Source organism: Bombina bombina, chromosome 6, assembly GCF_027579735.1.
Source record: "Bombina bombina isolate aBomBom1 chromosome 6, aBomBom1.pri, whole genome shotgun sequence".
NCBI classification, from domain to species: domain Eukaryota; kingdom Metazoa; phylum Chordata; class Amphibia; order Anura; family Bombinatoridae; genus Bombina; species Bombina bombina.
In genome coordinates, this window is record NC_069504.1 from 1,021,425,827 (window position 1) to 1,021,447,884 (window position 22,058).

The 22,058-nt window shown below is 42.0% G+C and overlaps 1 protein-coding gene across 1 annotated transcript in view; it reads left to right on the forward strand.

Moving 5' to 3' along the window:
• Positions 1-22,058, forward strand: part of CRACR2A (calcium release activated channel regulator 2A) — a 499,417-nt gene that overhangs the window by 186,443 nt on the left and 290,916 nt on the right. The window contains exon 4 of the mRNA XM_053718747.1: positions 7,546-7,657. Within this exon, the coding sequence (XP_053574722.1) occupies positions 7,546-7,657 (112 nt within the window). The remainder of the gene's footprint in view (positions 1-7,545; positions 7,658-22,058) is intronic.

Below are 22,058 nucleotides of genomic sequence, written 5' to 3' on the forward strand. Positions count from 1 at the left end.
CCAGTCAGACAACATAACCTCTGTAGATTACATCAATCAACATGGAGGAACTCGGAGTTCCTTAGCCATGAAGGAGGTTACTTCGATTCTTCAGTGGGCAGAGACCCAAAATTGCTGTCTATCTGCCATCCACATTCCAGGAGTAGACAACTGGGAAGCGGATTTTCTGAGCAGACAGACTTTTCATCTCAGGATTGGGAACTCCATCCGGAAGTGTTTTCAAGCTTAGTCCTCAAATGGCGGGTGCCGGAGTTAGATCTGATGGTGTCCCATCAGAACGCCAAGCTTCCAAGGTACAGTTCAAGGTCAAGAGATCCGCAGGCCATTATAATAGATGCTCTAGCAGTTCCTTGGGTTTTCAGGTTGGCATACTTGTTTCCTATGTTTGCTCTCCTTCCACAAGTCATTGCTCGTATCAAACAGGAGAGGGCGTCAGCGATTCTAATAGCCCCTGCGTGGCCTCGCAGGATCTGGTTTGCAGACCTAGTGGGGATGTCATCTCTCCCACCTTGGAGACTACCTCTGAGGAAGGACCTCCTGATTCAGGGTCCCTTCCTTCATCCATATCTCGTTTCTCTGAAGCTGACTGCTTGGAGATTGAACGCTTAATTCTGTCTAAGCATGGTTTTTCTGAGTCGGTCATTGAGACCAAGATTCAGGCTCACAAGCCTGTTAGTAGAAAGATTTACCATAAGATATGGCGGTAAATGTATTAAAGTGCAGACGGGCATGATACAATGTAGCGTATCATGTCCGCCGCACATCGATAAATGCTGGTGTAATGCCGCCCCCTGGCCAATTGACCGCTGGCAGGGGGTGTTAATCAACCCAATCATTTTCGATCTAGTTGATTTCTGTCCGCCGCCTCAGAACAGGTGGACAGGTTATGGAGCAGCGGTCTTGACCCCCTTGTGTAATTATCTTTATTGGTGTGAATCCAAGAGCTACTCTTGGAGTAGAATTAGAATTCCTAGAATTTTATCTTTTCTTCAGGAAGGCCTGGAGAAGGGATTGTCAGTCAGTACCCTGAAGGGTCAGATTTCTGCTTTATCAGTTTTACTACATAAACGTTTGGCGGATGTGCCAGATGTGCAATCTTTTTGTCAGGCCTTGGTCAAAATCAGGCCTGTCTTTAAGTCTGTTGCTCCTCCTTGGAGCCTTAACCCTGTTCTTAAAGTTTTACAGCTGGCTCAGTTTGAGCCGTTGCATTCCATAGACATTAAGTTTCTTGGAAGGTTTTGTTTCTTGTTGCTATTTCTACTGCTCGAAGAGTCTCGGAACTCTCAGCTCTGCAGTGTGATTCCCCTTATCTTATTTTTCATGCCGATAAGGCGGTACTGTTAGGTTTCCTTCCTAAGGTTGTTTCTAATAGAAATATCAATCAGGAAATTGTTGTTCCCTCTCTGTGTCCTAATCCTTCTTCTTCCAAAGAACGTTTGCTACACAATTTGGATGTTGTACGTGCTCTTAAATTCTACTTACAGGCGACTAAGGATTTTCGCCAGTCCTCTGCCCTCTTTGTCTGTTTCTCTGGGAAACGTAAAGGTCAGAAAGCTACTGCTACTACTCTTTCTTTTTGGTTACAAAGTATAATTCATTTGGCTTATGAGACTGCTGGACAGCAGCCTCCTGAGAGAATTACGGCTCATTCCACAAGAGCTGTTTCCTCTTCTTGGGCTTTCAAAAATGAAGCTTCTGCAAGGCTGCAATTTGGTCTTCTCTAGATACTTTTTCCAAATTTTCCAAATTTGATACTTTTTCCTCAGATGAGGCTTATTTTGGGAGAAAGGTTCTTCAAGCGGTGGTACCTTCTGTTTAGGACTGCCTGTCTTGTCCCTCCCTATTTATCCGTGTCCTCTAGCTTGGATAACAGTAATTACTCAAGCCATGGACTCACCATATCTTAGGAAAGAAATACAAAATTTATGTTTACCTGATAAATGTATTTATTTATTTCCGGATATGGTGAGTCCACGGCCCCACCCTTTATTTTAAAACAGTTGTTCTTTTGTCTATAACCTCAGGCACCTCTACATCTTGTGTTACTCCTTTTTCCTTCGGTCAAATGACTGGGGGTTGTGGGTAAGGGAGTGATACTTAGCAGTTTAACTGTGGTGCTCTTTGCCTCCTCCTGCTGAGATAGATTAGGGCACTATTACAGAGTTTAAATTGATCGTCATTATGTTTTGAGGGTGCTTTGCAGACCTTCATAGAATGAGTTTATAGCAAAGCAACTTTCTCATGTCTTTCCCCCTGTGCTTGCTCATATTTATCCTCCTAAACTCAGAAATCTCTCTCCCATCCTTAAACCTCAGTCTATCTATCTGTCTGCCTGTCTGTCTGTCTGTCTGTCTATCTATCTATATATATTCTATCTATCTTCTATCTATCGATTTATCTATCTATCTATCTATCTATCTATCTATCTACATCTATCTATCTTTCTATCTATCTATCTATCTATCTATCTATCTATCTATCTATCTATCTATACATATTTAGACTTGTATTTGTATGTATCTCATTGTTAAAGCCCTTTGCCTGCCTTTTTTTGTAACACCTGAGACCTCATATCTTTGAGCCTTATAACTTTTTTGTGCAATATTCTTTATTAAATAATTTTTATTAGTTGGTGTTATTATGAGTGTAACTGTACTTTGTAATGTATTTTTTATGTGTTTTGTGACACTTTTTTGTTTTGCAAAACAGTTAACCAGAGCTCCGAGGTTGTGCTAATCCCCAGTTTTGCACAACCAACAAAGTTTTATTAATATACTTTTTACCTCTGTGATTATCTAAGCATCTTCTGACAGTCCCCTGATCACATGCCTTTGTATTTATTATCTATTTATGTATTATCTATTGACTTGCAGTTAATACTGTGTTGTGCTAAATCGTAAATAACTTCTCGGCCAAGAACACATTATTATCTATATGGCTCACATGAACTAGCAGTCTCCTGTTATGAAAAGCAAATACAAAAGCATGTGATTAAGAGGCTGTCAATAGAGCCTTTGAAACAGGCAGAAATGTATAGGTTTAAATGTTATAAAATATATAAATCTAACAATGTTGGTTGTGCAAAGCTGGGGAATTGGTAGTAAAGGCATTACCTATCTTTTTAACAATAACAATTTTAAAGTAGACTGTCCCTTTCACTTCAATTGCACTCAAGTGATCACGCTTCCTTTCAACTTGTAATATGAGCAGAAAAAACCTGACACACTCAAACAGCTGCAATAAATCCCTTATACTCGTAATCTCGCCCAAAGTGTTTTAAGAAAATATCTTACTAGAATTGTTTACCATATTTCTGGGATTTTAAGCATATATAAGATTAGTTAAATTGTATTTATATAAAGTCATATAGATATGTTGGAATGTTAATGCATGTCAAGATACCAATAATGCGCTGTGGGCTGGATTACAAGTGGATTGGAATTTAGTGCTCCCGCTCGAGCAAAAACTTTGCTAGAAGTAAGCTTTTTTGCGTGCATCGCATAGCATGTGTATTAAAATTTAAAAGTAACAAGTTGACGTATTAAAGTGAAGGTAAAGTTTTCCTGTTTTTTAAGCTTTATTACATTACGCATATGCTATATAGTATGATCGCTATTTTTTTTTTAAGTATTGCAATATATATGATGGTATTATAAACTATTCTTATTTACTCACGCTTCTATTATTAGCTCCTTCCTCCATGAATGTCCTTGTTTTTCACCCTATTACGTACAGAGTGGTCCCACCTGCTCTATACGTACTTCAAAAGCGCGTTCTCGCTTGCCGGAGAATTTGCGCATGCGCAAACACTTCTCCATATATTCTATTTGCGCCTGCGTGAGTAACATTCTATTGCGACCTTATGCTTGCTTTAATCTGCGCAGGCGCGAAACATGAGCGAGCCCTGCTTGAACTGGAGAGGAAGTAACCCAAACGCATGCGCAGAAGGACAAGAACCCCAAACGCATGCGCAGAAGGACAAGAACTGTTGTGACGTCAAATGACGGCCGCCTAACGGCCAGAGTTACCATTGGATGATGCACAAACGTGACCGGAGAGTTAAAAAAAAAATAAAAAAACGGGTTGTTTGGGAAACGGAACGATATAGAAAGAAAAAAGGTGAGAACTGTGTTAATATATGAAATTATAAAAAATCATGAATTAAAGTACCATTATTTTTATTAGTATTAACATTGACTATAATCGAATCCTGCTAAGTTTACCTTCACTTTAACTTAATCTATCCATAGACTTCAATGGAGAGTGCAGAAAAAAAAAATTAACACATCGCTTGCTCGCTAACCTGTCATGAGATTTCAGTGAAATCCAATGAAATCACTTCTAATAGGAGTAAATTAGAAAGCTGCTTAAAATTGCATGCTATATCTGAATCATGAAAGTTTAATTTTGACTAGACTATTCCTTTAAGTATTTTTTTCAATAACACATAAATACATTTGTACACACACACATATATATCATATATAATAAATGGCCAAGTATGTTTGTCAGATGCAGTCATGCGCAGTGGAGACTGCACGTGACAAACATACCTGACCGTTTGGATCCTGACACTCAGCACTCAGCACAGAGCAAGGCTGAAGCGGAGTGTCAGGGAGCGTGGCCGACGGGAGTGTTGCGATGGGGGCATGACCAGGCGTCGCAAGGGGCGTGGCCGGCGCGACGAGGGGCGTGACTGGGCGGGTGTCACCGCGATGGGGCGTGGCCGGGCGGGGTGCCGCGATGGGGGCATGGCCAGAGAGGCAAAGGCTTTCAATGAAGACAGAGGAGAGCCAGAGAGGGAGCAGGAGAGGGGGTGAGAAGGGCCAAAGAGGGGGGGAGAGAGAGAGCCAAAGAGGAAAGAGAGCCAAAGAGGAGAGAGAGCCAAAGAGGAAAGAGAGCCAAAGAGGAGAGAGAGCCAAAGAGGGGGGAGAGCCAAAGAGGGGGGAGAGAGAGCCAAAAGGGGGGGGGAGAGCCAAAGGGGGGGGAGAGCCAAAGAGGGGGGGAGAGCCAAAGAGGGGGGGAGAGAGAGAGCCAAAGAGGAAAGAGAGCCAAAGAGGAGAGAGAGCCAAAGAGGGGGGAGAGAGAGCCCCAGGAGGGGGGAGAGAGAGCCAAAAGGGGGGGAGAGCCAAAGAGGGGGGGGAGAGCCAAAGAGGGGGGGAGAGAGCCAAAGAGGGGGAGAGAGAGCCAAAGGGGGGGAGAGAGCCAAAGGGGGGGAGAGAGCCAAAGGGGGGGGGGGAGAGCCAAAGGGGGGGAGAGCCAAAGAGGGGGGAGAGAGAGAGCCAAAGAGGAAAGAGAGCCAAAGAGGAGAGAGAACCAAAGAGGAGAGAGAGCAAAAGAGGGGAGAGAGCCAAAGAGGGGGAGAGAGAGCCAAAGAGGGGGGGGAGAGCCAAAGAGGGGGGGAAGAGAGCCAAAGAGAGAGGGGGAGAGAGCCAAAGGGGGGGGGGGAGCCAAAGGGGGGGGGAGCCAAAGAGGTAGGGGGGGAGCCAAAGAGGGGGGAGAGAGAGAGCCAAAGAGGAAAGAGAGCCAAAGAGGAGAGAGAGCCAAAGAGGGGAGAGAGCCAAAGAGGGGGGGAGAGAGAGCCCCAAGAGGGGGGAGAGAGAGCCAAAGAGGGGGGAGGAGAGCCAAAGAGGGGGGGGGGGAGAGCCAAAGAGAGGGGGGAGAGAGCCAAAGAGGGGGGGGGAGAGAGCCAAAGAGGGGGGGGAGAGAGCCAAAGGGGGGGGGGGGAGAGAGCCAAATGGGGGGGAAGAGAGCCAAAGGGGGGGGGGGAGCCAAAGAGGAAAAAGAGCCAAAGAGGAGAGAGAACCAAAGAGGAGAGAGAGCAAAAGAGGGGAGAGAGCCAAAGAGGGGGGAGAGAGAGCCAAAGGGGGGGGGGGAGAGCCAAAGAGGGGGGGAAGAGAGCCAAAGAGGAGGGGAGAGAGCCAAAGAGGGGGGAGAGAACAAAAGAGGGGGAGAGAGCCAAAGAGGGGAGAGAGAGAGCAAAAGAGGGGGGGGGGGAGAGCCAATGAGAGGGGGGGGGAGAGAGCAAAAGGGGGGGAGAGAGCCAAAGGGGGGGGGAGAGCCAAAGAGGGGGGGAGAGAGAGAGCCAAAGAGGAAAGAGAGCCAAAGAGGAGAGAGAGTCAAAGAGGAGAGAGAGCAAAAGAGGGGAGAGAGCCAAACAGGGGGAGAGAGCCAAAGAGGGGGGAGAGAGAGCCAAAGAGGGGGGAGAGAGAGCCAAAGAGGGGGAGGGGAGAGAGCCAAAGAGGGGGGGAGAGAGCCAAAGGTGGGGGGAGAGAGCCAAAGGGGGAGGAGAGAGCCAAAGGGGGGGAGAGAGCCAAATGGGGGGAGAGTCAAAGAGGAGGGAGAGAGAGAGCCAAAGAGGAGAGAGAGCAAAAGAGGGGAGAGAGCCAAAGAGGGGGGAGAGAGAGCCAAAGAGGGGGGGGGGGAGAGAGCCAAAGAGGGGGGGGAGAGAGCCAAAGAGGGGGAGAGAGAGCAAAAGAAAGGAGGGAGAGAGCCAAAGAGGGGAGAGTGAGAGCAAAAGCGGGGAGAGAGAGAGCAAAAGAGGGGAGAGAGAGAGAGCAAATGAGAGGGGGGAGAGAAAGCAAAAGAGAGGGGGGAGAGAAAGCAAAAGAGAGGGGGGAAGAGAGAGCAAAAGAGAGGGGGGAGAGAGCAAGGGGTGGGACCGCTGTACTGCAAAAAAATGGCCCGTGTACACATATTTAGACAAGCATAAGTATGTATATATACAATATAGCCCTTTGAAGTCAAACACCTTGTCATATACCGTATAGCTTTTAACTCCTATAACTTTTTTCTATTCATATTTATATGAATATTTTTATCAGATAGTATTTATATGAGTGTAACTGTTATTTTCAATTTATTTATGTTGTGTTTAGTGCAACTATTTTTTAGCACACTACCCTTTATTTAACCTGATGAACGTAAAATGCGATTGAGCTCTCGCAATCACGCTTACTTTCAACTTGTAATATGAGCATCACATGCAAAAAGCAGATATCGCTTGCAAGTAACATTAGCGAGCCATTTATATTCTAGCCCTGAATTAGTAAATTATTCTTCATTTTTTTATAGTGACCTTTTTTGTCTATGGTCACCACGACTCTTCAAGTTAAATATAGCTTTAAAGTATTTGTACTTCTAGTATTGTATTTAATTTTCATTTAAAAAAATAAATCAAAATTTAAATTGATATTAAGGTGAAATTGATTGTGTCAAGGATAGGATATGCTGGGAAAGCCAAAAGCAGGACTAAGGACAGATATTGATCAGGGTTCTTAGAAGGTGAGCAAGGGATGGGTTTGCTAGATGTTTGGAACATGTGCAGGTTTCGTAATAAATGAGATATAAGAAATTATTCCATTGATGGGGGAGTAGGAGAAGAAGACATGGAAGGAAAATTAAGTACATTGTAGAAATGCGATTGTAAGGGAGAATATGGGTTTCAACTGACAATAATTGAACTATAATTGAACTGGAGCCTTGAATTTTCTATAGAACCTTGTCTCTATATTCTTAAACCTACTTTTAATATTTTGCTTTTAGAGGCTTCATGGTGAGCTGCCTCTTAGTCTTGATGAGCTGACAAAGGTCTTCGACACGTTGGATGCTGATGGCAATGGCTACCTAACCTTGGAAGAATTCACTTCTGGATTTAGTAAGTTTGATCATTAACATTCTGATTGTTATTCAAATGAATATATTTAGTTGATCCAATTGCAGTGAAGCAAGACCAACATGACTACTTAAAAATTTAATTTTCTTACAAGCTTCAACCTTACTACTTAGAACATTGGTCTGCTCATGGTAGACAGTAATTGTTATACTGCCAATAATGTAAGAGCCAATTTGTATTCCAATCTTCCAAAATTAGCTTAATTTAAAGCTGTAAACTCCTCAATTTATTGGAAAATGTGTCAATATTTCAGCAATGAAAAAGAAACACATATTACATTATTACTATTATTATTATCAGTTACTTGTAGAGCGCTAACAGAGTCAACAGCGCTATAAGCATTGGTCTAAAATGAAAGTAATAATTATGGGAGACAAATGGATAGAGGGTCCTGCCAAGAGATACATTGTTATAAATCAGCTCTCATGAAGGTGATCTACAAAACATCATAAGAAAATGTTAGTGCATATTCTATGCATCCTTGAACAGTAGAGTGTTTAAGAAGCGCTTAAAAGTTTGAAAACTAGGGGAGAGTCTTGTGGAGTGAGAAGTCTTGTAGACAGGAATGTGAGGAGGTGACAAGAGAGGAGGAGAGAAGGAGGTCATGAGTGTTGCACAGTTATCGCCAAAATCCACGTAACTATGAGCAAAGTGAAGGGAATGGGAGGGAGAGTATCTGGAGATGAGGTTGGAGATATAGGGGGAGCAGTGTTATTGAGGACCTTGAATGTCAGAGTCAGAATTTTGTGTTTTTGTTCTGGTGGTTAGAGGAAGTCAACCAAGGGATTGGCAGAGGGGTGCAGCAGATGAGGAGGGATGTGTAAGGAACAATGAACAATTTCTAAAGCAAAATGCACAATTAAATAGATTTTTAGATTGATCAAGTATACTATTTATATTAAAGGCTCCAAGTGGACAATATTTTGTTTATTTCACATACACACTGACCTTAGTCAAACAAGAGAAAACTGTTACCTGTGCTCTATGCCCAAACATATTAAAGGGGTTTTTAAGTACCATATTTTGACCAAACCTGTAAGGTGTCCTACTTAAATCAAATCAGTTAGGTGAGTTTTAAGAATAATTGATGCTTGTAAGAGGAGTAATTCCAGATATACATACACTGATTGTTTTTTCAACCTATATCTCTCATTTAAACAGGGACATTTAAGTGGGTGTCTGCTAGGTAATACTGGCTATACATATTGGTAAGCAAAAAAGAGAAATAAATCCTGACACTGTTGCCCTCCCAAACTTTGAGGTTATAAATGTGCATAACATAATCATGTTAGCACAATCTGCATACTAGTCTTCAAAACCATCTATTAATAGCTCTCATCAATGTGTCCTGTTTAACCCTTTACATCCCCACACTTAGAATTAACAAAGTGCAGTAACTAGCCCACACATAAACATACACTTAAAACCATACATACATAATATATTTGTATAATGTGATATACAATAGTCTAGCTAGAGTTTAGGTAGCAACCTATTGATGAATCTTTGAATATGCTGATTATTTCAATGAACAATATTTTCATGTATTGAAGGGAAAAAAATTACTTAATTTTTATCTAAACCAAAGTTTCCTGACATACTGACCCTGTTTACTTGGAGTTTGTTCTCTGAAGTTTGTTCTCTCTCTCTCTCTCTCTCTCTCTCTCTCTCTTTCTCTCTCATAAAAATAAAACATGTACCAGCACCAGCTAAATATTTCACTGACTAACAGGCAAAAAACAAAAAAAACCCCAAAGAGGCCAATTTATTAGATCCAACAGTGCGGATTAGGTCCGCAAGACCTCGCTGAATGCGGAGAGCAATCCGCTCTCCTTATTCAACATTGCACGCCGCCCCCTGCAGACTCATGGCCAATGGGCCGCCAGCAGGGAGGTATCAATCAACCCGATCGTACTCGATCGGGTTGAATTCCGGCGATTCCTGTCCGCCTCATCAGAGCAGGTGGACAGGGTTATGGAGCAGCGGTCTTTAGACTGCTGCTCCCTAACTTGTGTTTCTGGCGAGTCTGAAGACTCGCCAGAAACACGGCCCTTCAAGCTCCATTCGGAGCTTGATAGATAGGCCTCAAAGAGTGTAATGTGATTTTCTACAAAAATGTGAGGTTGATAGCAATCGCCTGAGGCCTTTTTAGCTCTTTTTCTGTCGGAAAGGGCCACTTTTCAATTAATTGTGATCAAGATAGCATTTCCGGATCATCGCGAAGAGCCCGATTTTTACTAAGGGGATGAAAAGTTCTCAGCAATCACTATCCATTTTTGAGACACTTTTTAACACCTTTATTAGGCCAGTTTCGACTTTTCAAAATGTTTTCATAAGTTTTGTAGCTATTAATAGTGACTTCAAAACTGCCAAAATTAAAATAATCAAGCCATTTTAAAATGATTTAATTTAGAAAAAGAGTGCGTTTTTTTCAGAAAAATTCCATTGACTTATTATTAGGTTTTGTGGCCAGTTCTACAGCTAACATGACTGAATGTATTTTCATAAAACTTGGCATTCTGTTGACTTTAGACTTGAAGCTCTTAGGTAGTTTGAAATTTATAACTTTAATTATTTTTAAGGTATGTCATACAAACTAGCTTTTGTTTGCAACTGTTTACCGTCCAGTACAGATGGTCAGTTATGTCACCTCTTGACACCCTCAGTAGAGTGCTTCCTATTCAGCAGCTTATCAATGTAGCTGCAGTGCTGGATTCTGTCAGAAGGGAAAACCTGCAATCTGCATAATCAGTGTTTAACTGTGATTTCATTGGATTTCACTGAAATCTCATGAGATTTCATAGTAAACTTCCTTAAACTGAGGAGGTAAATAAAATGACTGTGCTGCACATGTCCTGGGGTATGCATCCTGATTGGATGTATAAAGTTCCTTTACAATGTGGCTACTGAAGCTCTCTGTGATAGTGAATCTCAGATGATATAAATTCTCAGTTTGCAGGAAATGCAAATTTAACTGAAATATTATCACTATGATTTACCTTGTATTTTCTTCTAGTTTAGTAACATTACTTTTCTGTCAGGTAAATAAGTGTATTGTGAATTTTAAATTAACTTCACCTACATACAGCTAAGCTTGCTACCTTTAGTTCAGGCACAAGCCAAATGGATTGTATAATAGCACATAAACAAAAACTTGCACATAGATATTCACACTCTAACACACTTGGGGATATTTATCAAGCCGTCAACCACAAATACGCTGGAATTCCGCAGCATAATTGTGGCGAGCTTGATCCGACCTAGTTATCAAAGCCTACAGACCGGCAAAAGTTGAAATCTGTGACGGAACATAGGATCCGCTGGTCTCAATCCGACACAGATCGATGCTTACATCATTACAGATGTTCCGAATACACATTCGGCACTATTTGACACTTTTTCAAAGTTATCAAATAGTTAACAGGTACGCTCATGGCTATTCCGGCCCAGCATACCTGGTTTTCAATCCGCCACCCTGGAGGCCGCAGATGCCATAGGAATCAATGGGAGTCTGAAAGCAGCGAAAGCTTATGTTCGATGCTGCCAGATATCCCATTGATATCTATGGTAGAAAACAAGTAACATTTACACCTAACACCCTAACATAAGCCCCGAGTCTAAACACCTCTAATCTGCCGCCCGGACATCGCCGCCACCTACATAATGTTATTAACCCCTATTCAGCCGCACCCAACACCGCCGCCACTAAATAAACGTATTAACCCCTAAACCTCTGGCCTCCCACATCACTACCATTAACTAAACCTATTAACCCCTAAACATCGCCATAAACTAAATTAAGCTATTAACCCCTAAACCTAACAACCCGCTAACTTTACATTAAAATTACAACATCCCTATCTTAAAATAAATTTAAACTTACCTGTAGAATTAAAATAAACTAATTCTAAACTATTAATTAACCTACCCTAACTATTATACTAAAATTACATTAAACTAGCAATTCAATTAACTATATTACATATTAAAAAACCCTAACCCTACTCAAATTATTTAAATCTACTATTAAAAACAGCTCTTTTACCTGTAAAAAAAAAATACAAAACCCACCACCCAACCAACGGACCCCCCAAATAAAAACCCCATCTAAAAAACCTAAGCTCCCCATTGCCCTGAAAAGGGCATTTGTATGGGCATTGCCCTTAAAAGGGCATTTAGCTCTTTTACCTGCCCAGACCCTACTCTAAAAATAAAACCCACCCAAAACCCTTAAATAAACCTAACACTAACCCCCGATGATCCACTTACAGTTTTTTAAGTTCCGCTTGAAGGATCCATCCAGCCGGCAAGAAGTCTTCACCCGGGCGGCAAAAAGTCTTCATCCGGGCAGCCTCTTCCATTTTCATCCAACCGGCGAAGTCTTCATCCATGCGGCCTCTTCTATCTTCATCCATCCAGCACGGAGCGGGTCCATCCTGAAGACATCCGGCGTGGAGCTCCTCTTCAATATGGTCGCGGCCGTAAACTGGAACTTGAATGCAAGTGACGTCATCCAAGATGGCGTCCCTTGCATTCCTATTGGCTGAAAGGTTCCCATCAGCCAATAGGATGAGAGCTCAATCCTATTGGCTGTTCCAATCAGCCAATAGGATGAGAGCTCAATCCTATTTGCTGTTCAAATGTGCTGGAAACTGAGGAGAAGGTGATATAGTTGAGTATAATTTATCCACCTGGAAAATGGTATATCAACAACCCCTTTAATTCCATGAAATGCATGTGTGCGCTGTTCTCACCTTGTCCCAGTTTTGAAAAGTGCATGTGAGTACAGGATATTTTTGAGTCTGTTGGGGTCTATTTGGTTTATGGATCAAACACAGAGGCTCTCCTTTCCAAATTTCAGGAATGTGGGAATCAAGTATTACCAGCAATTTTTGATCCCCTTTACAATGACAGTCAATAATATGCTTCAAGGAAGCCACTATGTAGTAATATTTGCTTTCAAAAACCCCTGGGCCCATGGGGACTCTTAAAAGCTCAGGCTTTTATTTTGTATATGTAAATGTAGATTCTTTTGGAAAAAAAAAATCAGTGGAAATGTACAGTAACATCAAAAGGTTATCAACACTTTTAAAAATTCAAAATCAATTTTAGAAGTAAATGTTCTTAGATTATGGAAATCAAAGTTAGTGCAAAATGTTAAAGACTTGTATAATAAGATTCATAAACAGTTAATAATTGAGACATTCCATACACATATTTTTTTTGGAATTAAGTATGAAAATTATCTTCCAAAAATATGAAATTTATATAAAAATATACAAAAATTTTTTTTTTATTTTATTGAAAGAAAAATGGTTGTTTAATAAGAGATCAGTGCTGGGCAGACAGTTATTACACTATAACATATGAATAAATGTGATATAAAAGGATATCGAGTAGATGGTCCTCAATACCTCAAAAGGAAAAAAAGAAAAGAAACACAAAATAGTGTAATATTGTATAAATTGTGTAATAGTTAAAAATGGTGTGTTCAAATGGCTACTTACATATGCCTGAGCTATCATCAGCTCAGGTGTAAAGGCAGTCCTGAGTATAAAGCTGTCAGGATCAGATGTATCTGTGTCTGCGTCTCTTTCACAAACTCCCGAATCTCCAAGGAAAGAAAAGTATAACAATAGTGTAATATTGTTAGACACCCACTTATATAAGATCGATACTTGAAATACTACTCACACTTTGTGGGAGCTATTCCTAAGCTCCACTTAAAATGCAGACCTGAACTTATAGGCTATCGGGTAAAGCCTTAGCGAATAATTCAGGAACCGCTTCCAGTCAAAGATATATTTTTTTTTTTAAATTCTTTTTATTGAGAGTAACACCAGTGGAAAACAATAGTTACATCCGATGATAAAAAAAAATTCAAACCCAAACGCAGTTGGGAGTACGGGCACATATTACACTTTCATCTCATCAATACTTTCGGTGCATTCTTTTTTTTTTTTCCCCATAACAAGGATAACAGCATCCCTCACCAGCATTAATCTCTCATAGTTTTTTTTTTTTTTTATTGTCAAGGAAACCCGCCCTCCCGCCCTCCCTACCCTTAAAACTTTAACTTAACAGAACCCCCACCTCCCCCCCTACCAACCCAAGTCTGAGCTCTCTTTAGAATCACCCTGTAATTCTCCTCATAATGATCAGCGTGAAGCGAAGAAGAGAATGGGGAAGGGGAGAAAAAAAAAAAAAGGGGAGGGGTGCTCTCTCTCACCTCTCTCCCCCCCAGTTTAATGTTTAGTTCCCACGTGGGGAAATTATATGGGCCCACTCACCCCAAGAAAATCACAGTATGCTGAAACGGTAGTAAGATCTGTCTCTGAATCTGCAACTCAAATGTCAGAATCAGTCTTCGCCATTTCCGTAGGAACAGGTTAAGTCTGTTACCGACATCTACCCTAGTGTCTACCTGTTCTACAAATAATTGTGTTCTCAACATGTTACGGAAGTAAGCTATGGTAGGTCTGGTCGTCTTTGTCCAGTGATTTAGAATGCTCTTTCGCACAAGTAAGATAGTCAAAGTCAGTTCCAAGTCATAATGCTTATGTTGGGCGTCCCAGTTCAGGAACAGGACATCCGTGGGATTGAGGGAGATTGGGATCTTAATTTTTTTATTAATCCAGTATTGTATTTGGTACCAAAATTGTCTTATCATTGGGCATTCCCATATGTAGTGCAACAGACCAGGGGCCTCTGTAGAGCATTTAGAGCATTTGTTAGGGCAGTCGGGTACCCACTTGGCCAGTCTGCTGGGGGTCAAATATGCTCTATGCAAAAATTTAGTTTGGGTTTCCCTGAGACCTGCAGAAAGAGTAGCCCTCCTCACTTTCTCCAGCGCCCCACGGGCCTCATCCACTGTAATCCCTTGTATCCCCTCCTTCTCCCACCCCATCAGAGCCGATGACTGTATTTTCATCTGTCTATCATGTATGAGGGTTTGATATATTTCTGATAGGGAAAATTTGCCCATCTTGAAGAGGGACTGCGTGAGTTGAAAGGGGGAGCGCTCCCAGAAATCTGGGTTATCTCTAATCAATGTGTTCACATAGTGACGAGCCTGCAGGTAAGCATAGAAGTGGGTTTTCGGGAGATTAAACTCCCTTTGCAGCATGGAAAAGGATTTCACTGAACGAGTCAGAGGTTCCACCAGCGCCCCCACTGATTGTAATCCCTTTTTATCCCAGTGGACAAAGGGAGCTGTATCCATTCCCGCCGGGAAATCTGGGTTATTATAAAAGGGAAGAAAGATAGAGCTGAGGCAGGACTTTTTCAAAAATGTATGTGCTTGGTGCCACGACCTTAATGGGTCTCGGTAGAGCAAGTTCAGGCCCACTAGTTTAGCCGCACCAGTCCTCGTCATGTGAGGTAAGTATGCTAGGGAGATTCCCCCCAGGGTAGCACTTTCCAGGCTGGGCGTATAGAAGTGTTGCGAGCTCAGTTGCCAGTCCAATACCAGTCAAATCAGAGCCGCCCAGTTGTATAGCCTGAAGTCCGGCAAGGAAAGCCCCCTTTCAGGTAGGGCATAGACAGCTTCTCCGCAGATATTGACGGTTTACCCCCCCTCCAGACAAACAGTCTAGTTGCCGCATTTAGTAGCTTTACATCTGCATTAGTTAATAGTAATGGCAGCATAAGTAGTGGATATAGGAGGCGAGGGAGAATCACCATCTTCACCAAGCTAATCCTGCCCGCGAGCGATAAGGGAAGGGACTTCCAGCTCTTCATCAAGCTGCTCAATCCGACGCATAGTGGGGTTAAGTTCATAGAATATAGTTTATTAGGATTGACCGGAATGTGGATTCCGAGATAAGTTAATTTCTGGGAGGCTGTTACGAACGGATAATCATGTATAGTTCCTTTGCCCTTATGCAACCACAGGATCTCTGATTTTTGCATATTTACCTTGTACCCCGAGAAGGAGCCAAAGTCTTGAAGCGTTCGTAAGATCGGTAGGATATGCAATTTCGGATCTTTCACGAACAACATCATGTCGTCTGCGTAGAGAGCGAGCTGTTGAGGATCCCCTGCCACGTCGATACCTGGGAAAACTTGGCGCAGCTTTGCCGCCAGTGGTTCCAGCGCCATATTAAATAGTAGCAGCGATAGGGGGCAGCCTTGTCTAGTGCCCCGCCTCAGGGTCACATTAGTAGAGAAAGTGTTGTTCACACAGATACTAGCTATGGGGGAGGAGTATAGATTTTTAAGGAATGATAGAAAGGGACCCGAAATGTTGAACCTGGTCATAGTGTGAAACAAGTGATTCCACTCGACTCTATCGAAGGCCTTTTCTGCGTCCAAGGACAGCAGAAAGGCCTCCGGAAGTGATGTGTCTGATCCCCCCCATTTTGCACTCCAAAAGTGCTGGGTCAGCTGTAGTACTCGGCGGATATTAATCACAGAGGACCTCGCATACATGAAGCCAGTTTGATCTTTGTGGATCAAGTCTGGTAGGATGAATTTCAAGCGCTCCACTAAAAGTTTCGTGAGAATCTTATAGTCCGCGTTAAGCAGCGATATCGCCCTATAAGATTCAGGGAGAAGGGTATCCTTCCCTGCTTTAGGGATAAGTGTAATATATGCCGCTGAAAACAAGCTGGAAGGTTTGGCTGCCGCTGAGAAGTACTTCGTGAACAACTCTGTTAGCACAGGGACAACCTGCGGTTTTAACAGTCTATAAAACTCAGTGGGCAGCCCATCAGGGCCTGCTGCCTTGCCTAGGGCCAAAGATGAAATCGTCTTGTCCACTTCCTCTCTAGATATAGGCACATTTAATTTGTCCAGCTGTTCTTCTGTAATCTGTGGTAGATTTATAGAGCCCCAAAAGTCTCTCAGTGTCTGGTCAGCGCAGTTTTGGTCGCTAGTGTAGAGTCGAGAGTAGTAGGAGGCAAACGCCTCCGCTATTCGCTTAGGTTCCTTGACCACTCTGTCACTGTCTCTAAGGGCAGGTATAAAGCGCTTTGAGGTTCTAAGATTGACCAGAGAGGCTAGGAGCTTTCCGGATTTATCTCCATATTTATAGTATTTGCCTCTGTTTCTTAAGAGAGTCTGAGAGGAATAGTAGGCTAGTAGAGCGTCGTATTCCTTTTTGATAGCAATGTATTTTTGGTGATGCAGTCTTGTGGTTGCATTGCGATATGCCGGATAGGAATCTGCCAGATCCTTTCTAAGCTTCTCCAGTCTCTCCGCGTGGAGTTTTTTTTTCCGGGAGAGGAAAGCCAAAATGTTCCCCGCCAGCACTACCTTTGCTGTTTGCCAGAAAAGTTCCGGCGTTGTCAAATGTTGTGCATTGGTAGAGTGGTAATCATCCCAACTCTTGACCATATATTGCTGAAACTCCTGTGAAGAAGTTAAATATTGCGGGAACCTAAGGGTCCTCTGATCTCTTGGTGGATCCAGAGCATCAAGAAAGAGCCCCACAGGGGCATGGTCAGAAACCATCACCTCCCCTATATTAGAATCTATGATTCGTGGGATCAGGGAATTGGAGATTAGAAACATATCAATACGTGACATCGTGGGCAAAGCCCGAGAAACACAAGTGTAATCACTACCATCTGGGTTCAGCTTGCGCCAGATATCCACCACATCTAATGAGGATGCAAGAGCCTGAAAGATTTCTGATTCAAATTTACCCTCATGCTTAACCTGCAACCCAGTGGCGACCCTGGCGGCATCCCTAAGTCTATCACATCTTGGATTGGGGGCCAGGTTAAAGTCCCCTCCTATGATAAGAGTAGAGCCCAGAAAGGGGGTCAGCACTCCTATCAAGTTTTCCCAGAATGTCCTGTCCTTCTGGTTAGGGGCATAGATATTACAGAGAACATATTTTTTATTGGCTATTGTGGTCTGAACAACAATGTACCGCCCTTCAGAGTCTTTAGTCACTGTCGTGTCTGTGAGATCTAGCTTCTTCCCAAATAAAATTGCCACTCCTCGACTAGCGCTTTTGTATGAGGCAAAATCTACTCTTCCCACCCAGTCCCTTTCTAACTTAGCATGTTCGGTGTCTGTCAGGTGTGTCTCTTGCAAGAACGCGATGTCAGCTCTCCTTTTTCTCAATTGTGTAAGTATTGTCTTTCTCTTAATAGAGGAGTGGATACCCCCTACATTCCATGTATATATATTAAATTATAGTACTAGGTAGGATGCCTTGCAAAAAAGAGAGTGAGAGGGCGAGAGAGAGGAGGGAGAAAAAAAAAAAAGGGAAGATGGGGTGGGGCGGGGGGTGGGATGGGGTCCAAGGAAAGAGGATAGCAAAACTTCACGCTGTCACATACCTCCCGGTTGGCTCCATTTCTCCATTGCCCTTCAGATATCTGTGAGCTACAAGGAGACATCAAGGAGCAGGTCAACAACCCAGTAGTAACACAGCAGTTCTTGGTCGGGGGAAACCACACATCCTGGATGTCCCTGGCCTGCCATGAAGGGATTAACATTTTTTCATCATTAAACTCTGAGGACATATATATAACCTGTTTAAGCAGTCTGTCTAACATTGTTTCCCTCCCCATAGCCCTTAGTGAGCAAGTTCCCTCTAAAGGGGTTCTCCCCAAGCAACAGGGTCCCAGAAGGTGGATAGGGATTGATAGAATGAGCATTGTACAAGGGGGCAAACCAGGGAGATTAGTCATTAGTTTCGGACAATATAGTACAAACAAGTTTAGGAACCCCAACAGCAAACTTATACATAACTTGAACTTGCCCAACCTGAGTGTAGCTACCTGAACTTTAGGCAACTTTACTCTGTCTCTGACCATTGTGGCCATTTCAAAACATTACAGAAAATATCGCATAAGTGTAGCATTTTTGCCTAAATACCTCATCCCTCTCCACCTCTTGCTCTGCCTGGGCTCCTACCCCCAAATTCAACATCCAGATATGCCTGTGCTGTTTCTGGCGAGTCAAAAAACTTTGGACCTCTTGGGGTTGAAATTTTTAACTTAGCAGGGTAAAGTAAGTAGGCCTGTGTACCCTCACGGTGCAGTCTCGAGCATATAGCAGAGAACTCCCTGCGCCCTTTCATCAGGTCCACTGAGTAGTCCTGGAACAGCAGGAGCCTGGAGTCTTGATAGGTCAAGTTTTCCACCTGTCTATACGCCCTCAAGATTGTCAGTTTAGACTGGAAATGGAAAAATGTTATCATAATTGGACGGGCTTGGGCATTGCGATCCATGGCAGGCCTTTCTGGGCCTACCCTGTGTGCCCTTTCAACACTCCCCACCAGGTTTTCAGATGGGATATTTAACAGGGTCGGGAGAACAGTCTCCACAAATTTTAGAATTTCTGCTGATTTAATCGACTCGGGGAGCCCCAGTAAGCGAACATTATTGCGCCTCGAGCGATTCTCGAGGTCATCACGTTTTTGCTGTAGCACCAATGAGTGTTTTTCTAGGGTTTCTATTTTACTAGTGTGAGCCACCTGTGTGTCCTCAAGGTCAGAGATCCTAGTCTCCGCCTCTGTAACTCTCGTGGAAAATTGTTTCACCTCCTCCGCCAGGGTGTCTACCCCCTTTTGGAGATTTTCTATTTTGGGCAAAAACAGTGTAGATATTTGTTTGACAATAGGATGAGGGTCAATTAAAGAGGTTTCCTGCTGGATCTCATAGGAGGGCCCTTGGTGTACTGTTTCTGATCCCTGCCTGGCCCTACGCTCTGCGTTTTTATTGCGGTTTGCCATTGGATCCTGTATAAGATATTTCTCCATACACCCACACAGCTTTGCTCTAGAATAAGTTATACAACAGGGAAACGTGAGAAAAGAGAAGGGAGGATCACAAAGGATCTCACTAAAGTAGCCAGCAGTGTAAGCGCAGCAAAGTATCTAAGTATCCACAAATGAGTTAAGCAAATCTTTCCCAAGGGCCCAACCCACCCCACCACCAGTCAAAGATATTTTATTAAAAACATAAAATTTTAAAACAAATGCAATCTGGAAAGTCTAGTCACTCAGGGTTACAGTGCAAAAATGTTACAGCATACAAGTTACACTTTCGGCTAGATTACGAGTTTTGCGTTATGGTGAAAAAGCAGCGTTATGGCTCTTTTTCACTACTGCTGGTATTACAGGTGTTGTAGGTATAGCTGTACTGCACACCTTTTTGGCTGTAACGCAACCTAACTCCTGCACCTTTCAAAAAGTCCTTTTTCAATGGGACTTCCACAGCGCCGGTATTACGAGTTTGCCTGTCCGGCCAAAAAGTGAGCGGTACAGCCTATAAATACAAGATCTGTACCGCCACCTGAAAGTCAGTAGTAAGCTGTACCATAAAACTCATAACTAAAGTGTTACAAAGTACACTAACGCCCATAAACTACCTATTACCCCTAAACCGAGGCCCTCCCGCATCGCAAATACTAAAAATAAAATTATTAACCCCTAATCTGCCGCTCCGGACATTGTCGTCACTATAATAAACATATTAACCCCTAAACCCCCGCTCTCCCACATCGCAAACACTGGGTAAATATTATTAACCCCTAATCTGCTGCCCCCAATGTCGTTGCCACCTACATACACTTATTAACCCCTAATATGCTGTCCCTAACATCGCTGCAACCTACATTACTGTTATTAACCCCTAATCTGTTGCCTCCAAAATCTCCGCCAGCTAACTACACTTATTAACCCCTAATCTGCTGCCCCCAATGTCACAGCCACTATACTAAAGTTATTAACCCCTAAACCTAACCCTAAGTCTAACCCTAACGTAACCCTAACCCTAACACCCACTAACTTAACATAATTAAAATAATTCTAAATAAAAATTACAATTAATACCTAAATTATTCCTATTTAAAAATAAATAAATACCTGTAAAATAAAACCTAAGCTAGCTGCAATATAACTAATAGTTACATTGTAGCTATCTTAGGTTTTATTTTTATTTCACAGGTAAGTTTGTATTTATTTTAACTAGGTTGATTAGTTAGTAAATAGTTATTAACTATTTACTAACTACCTAGTTAAAATAAATACAAATTTACCTGTAAAATAAAACCTACAGTAAAATGAAATAAATTAAATTAAAAAAATACATTTATCTAAATTACAAAAAATAATAAACACTAAATTACACAAAATAAAAAAAGAAATTATCAAAAAATGAATTACTCCTAATCTAATAGCCCTATCAAAATAAAAAGCCCCCCAAAATACTAAAACCCCTAGCCTACACTAAACTGCCAATAGCCCTTAAAAGGGCCTTTTGTGGGGCATTGTCCCAAAGAAATCAGACTTTTTACCTGTAAAAAAAAATACAAACAACCCCCCAACAGTAAAGCCCTCCACACACACAACCAGCCCCCCCAATTAAAAACCTACCTAAAAAAACCTAAGCTCCCCATTGCCCTGAAAAGGATTGAGACTTCTCCCGGCTTCGTTGAGGACTTCTTGCCGCTTGGATGAAGACTTCTCCCGGCTGGATTAGGATGGATGCCCGGTCTTCAAAAACTGTAAGTGGATCTTCGGGGGTTAGTGTTAGGTTTTTTAAGGGTTTATTGGGTGGGTTTTATTTTTAGATTAGGGACTTTGGGCACCGTAAAAGAGCTAAATGCCCCTTTAAGGGCAATGCCCATCCAAATGCCCTTTTCAGGGCAATGGGGAGCTTAGGTTTTTTAGGTAGGTTTTTATTTGGGGGGGTTGGTTGTGTGGGTGGTGGGTTTTACTGTTGGGGGGGGGGTTTCTATTTTTTTTTACAGGTAAAAGAGTTGATTTCTTTGGGGCAATGCCCCGCAAAAGGCCCTTTTAAGGGCTATTGGCAGTTTAGTGTAGGCTAGGGGTTTAATTATTTTGGGGGGGGGATTTTTTATTTTGATAGGGCTATTAGATTAGGAGTAATTCGTTGGTTTTTTTTTATATATTTTTTTTTATTTTGTGTAATTTAGTGTTTATTATTTTTTGTAATTTAGATAAATGTATTTTTTTAATTTAATTTATTTAATTTTAGTGTAATGTTAGGTATAAGTGTAACTCAGGTTAGGTTTTATTTTACAGGTAAATTTGTATTTATTTTAACTAGGTAGTTAATAACTATTTACTAACTAATCAAACTAGTTAAAATAAATACAAACTTACCTGTGAAATAAAAATAAAACCTAAATTAGCTACAATGTAACTATTAGTTATATTGTAGCTAGCTTAGGGTTTATTTTACAGGTAAGTATTTAGTCTTAAATAGGTAGTAAGTTTTATTTAGATTTATTTTAATTGTATTAAAGTTAGGGGTGTTAGAGTTAGGGTTAGACTTAGGGTTAGGTTTAGGGGTTAATATATTTATTTAGTGTTAGTGATGTGGGAGGCCAGAGGTTTAGGGGTTAATAACTTTAGTATAGTGGTGGGGGCGGCAGATTAGGGGTTAATACATTTTTT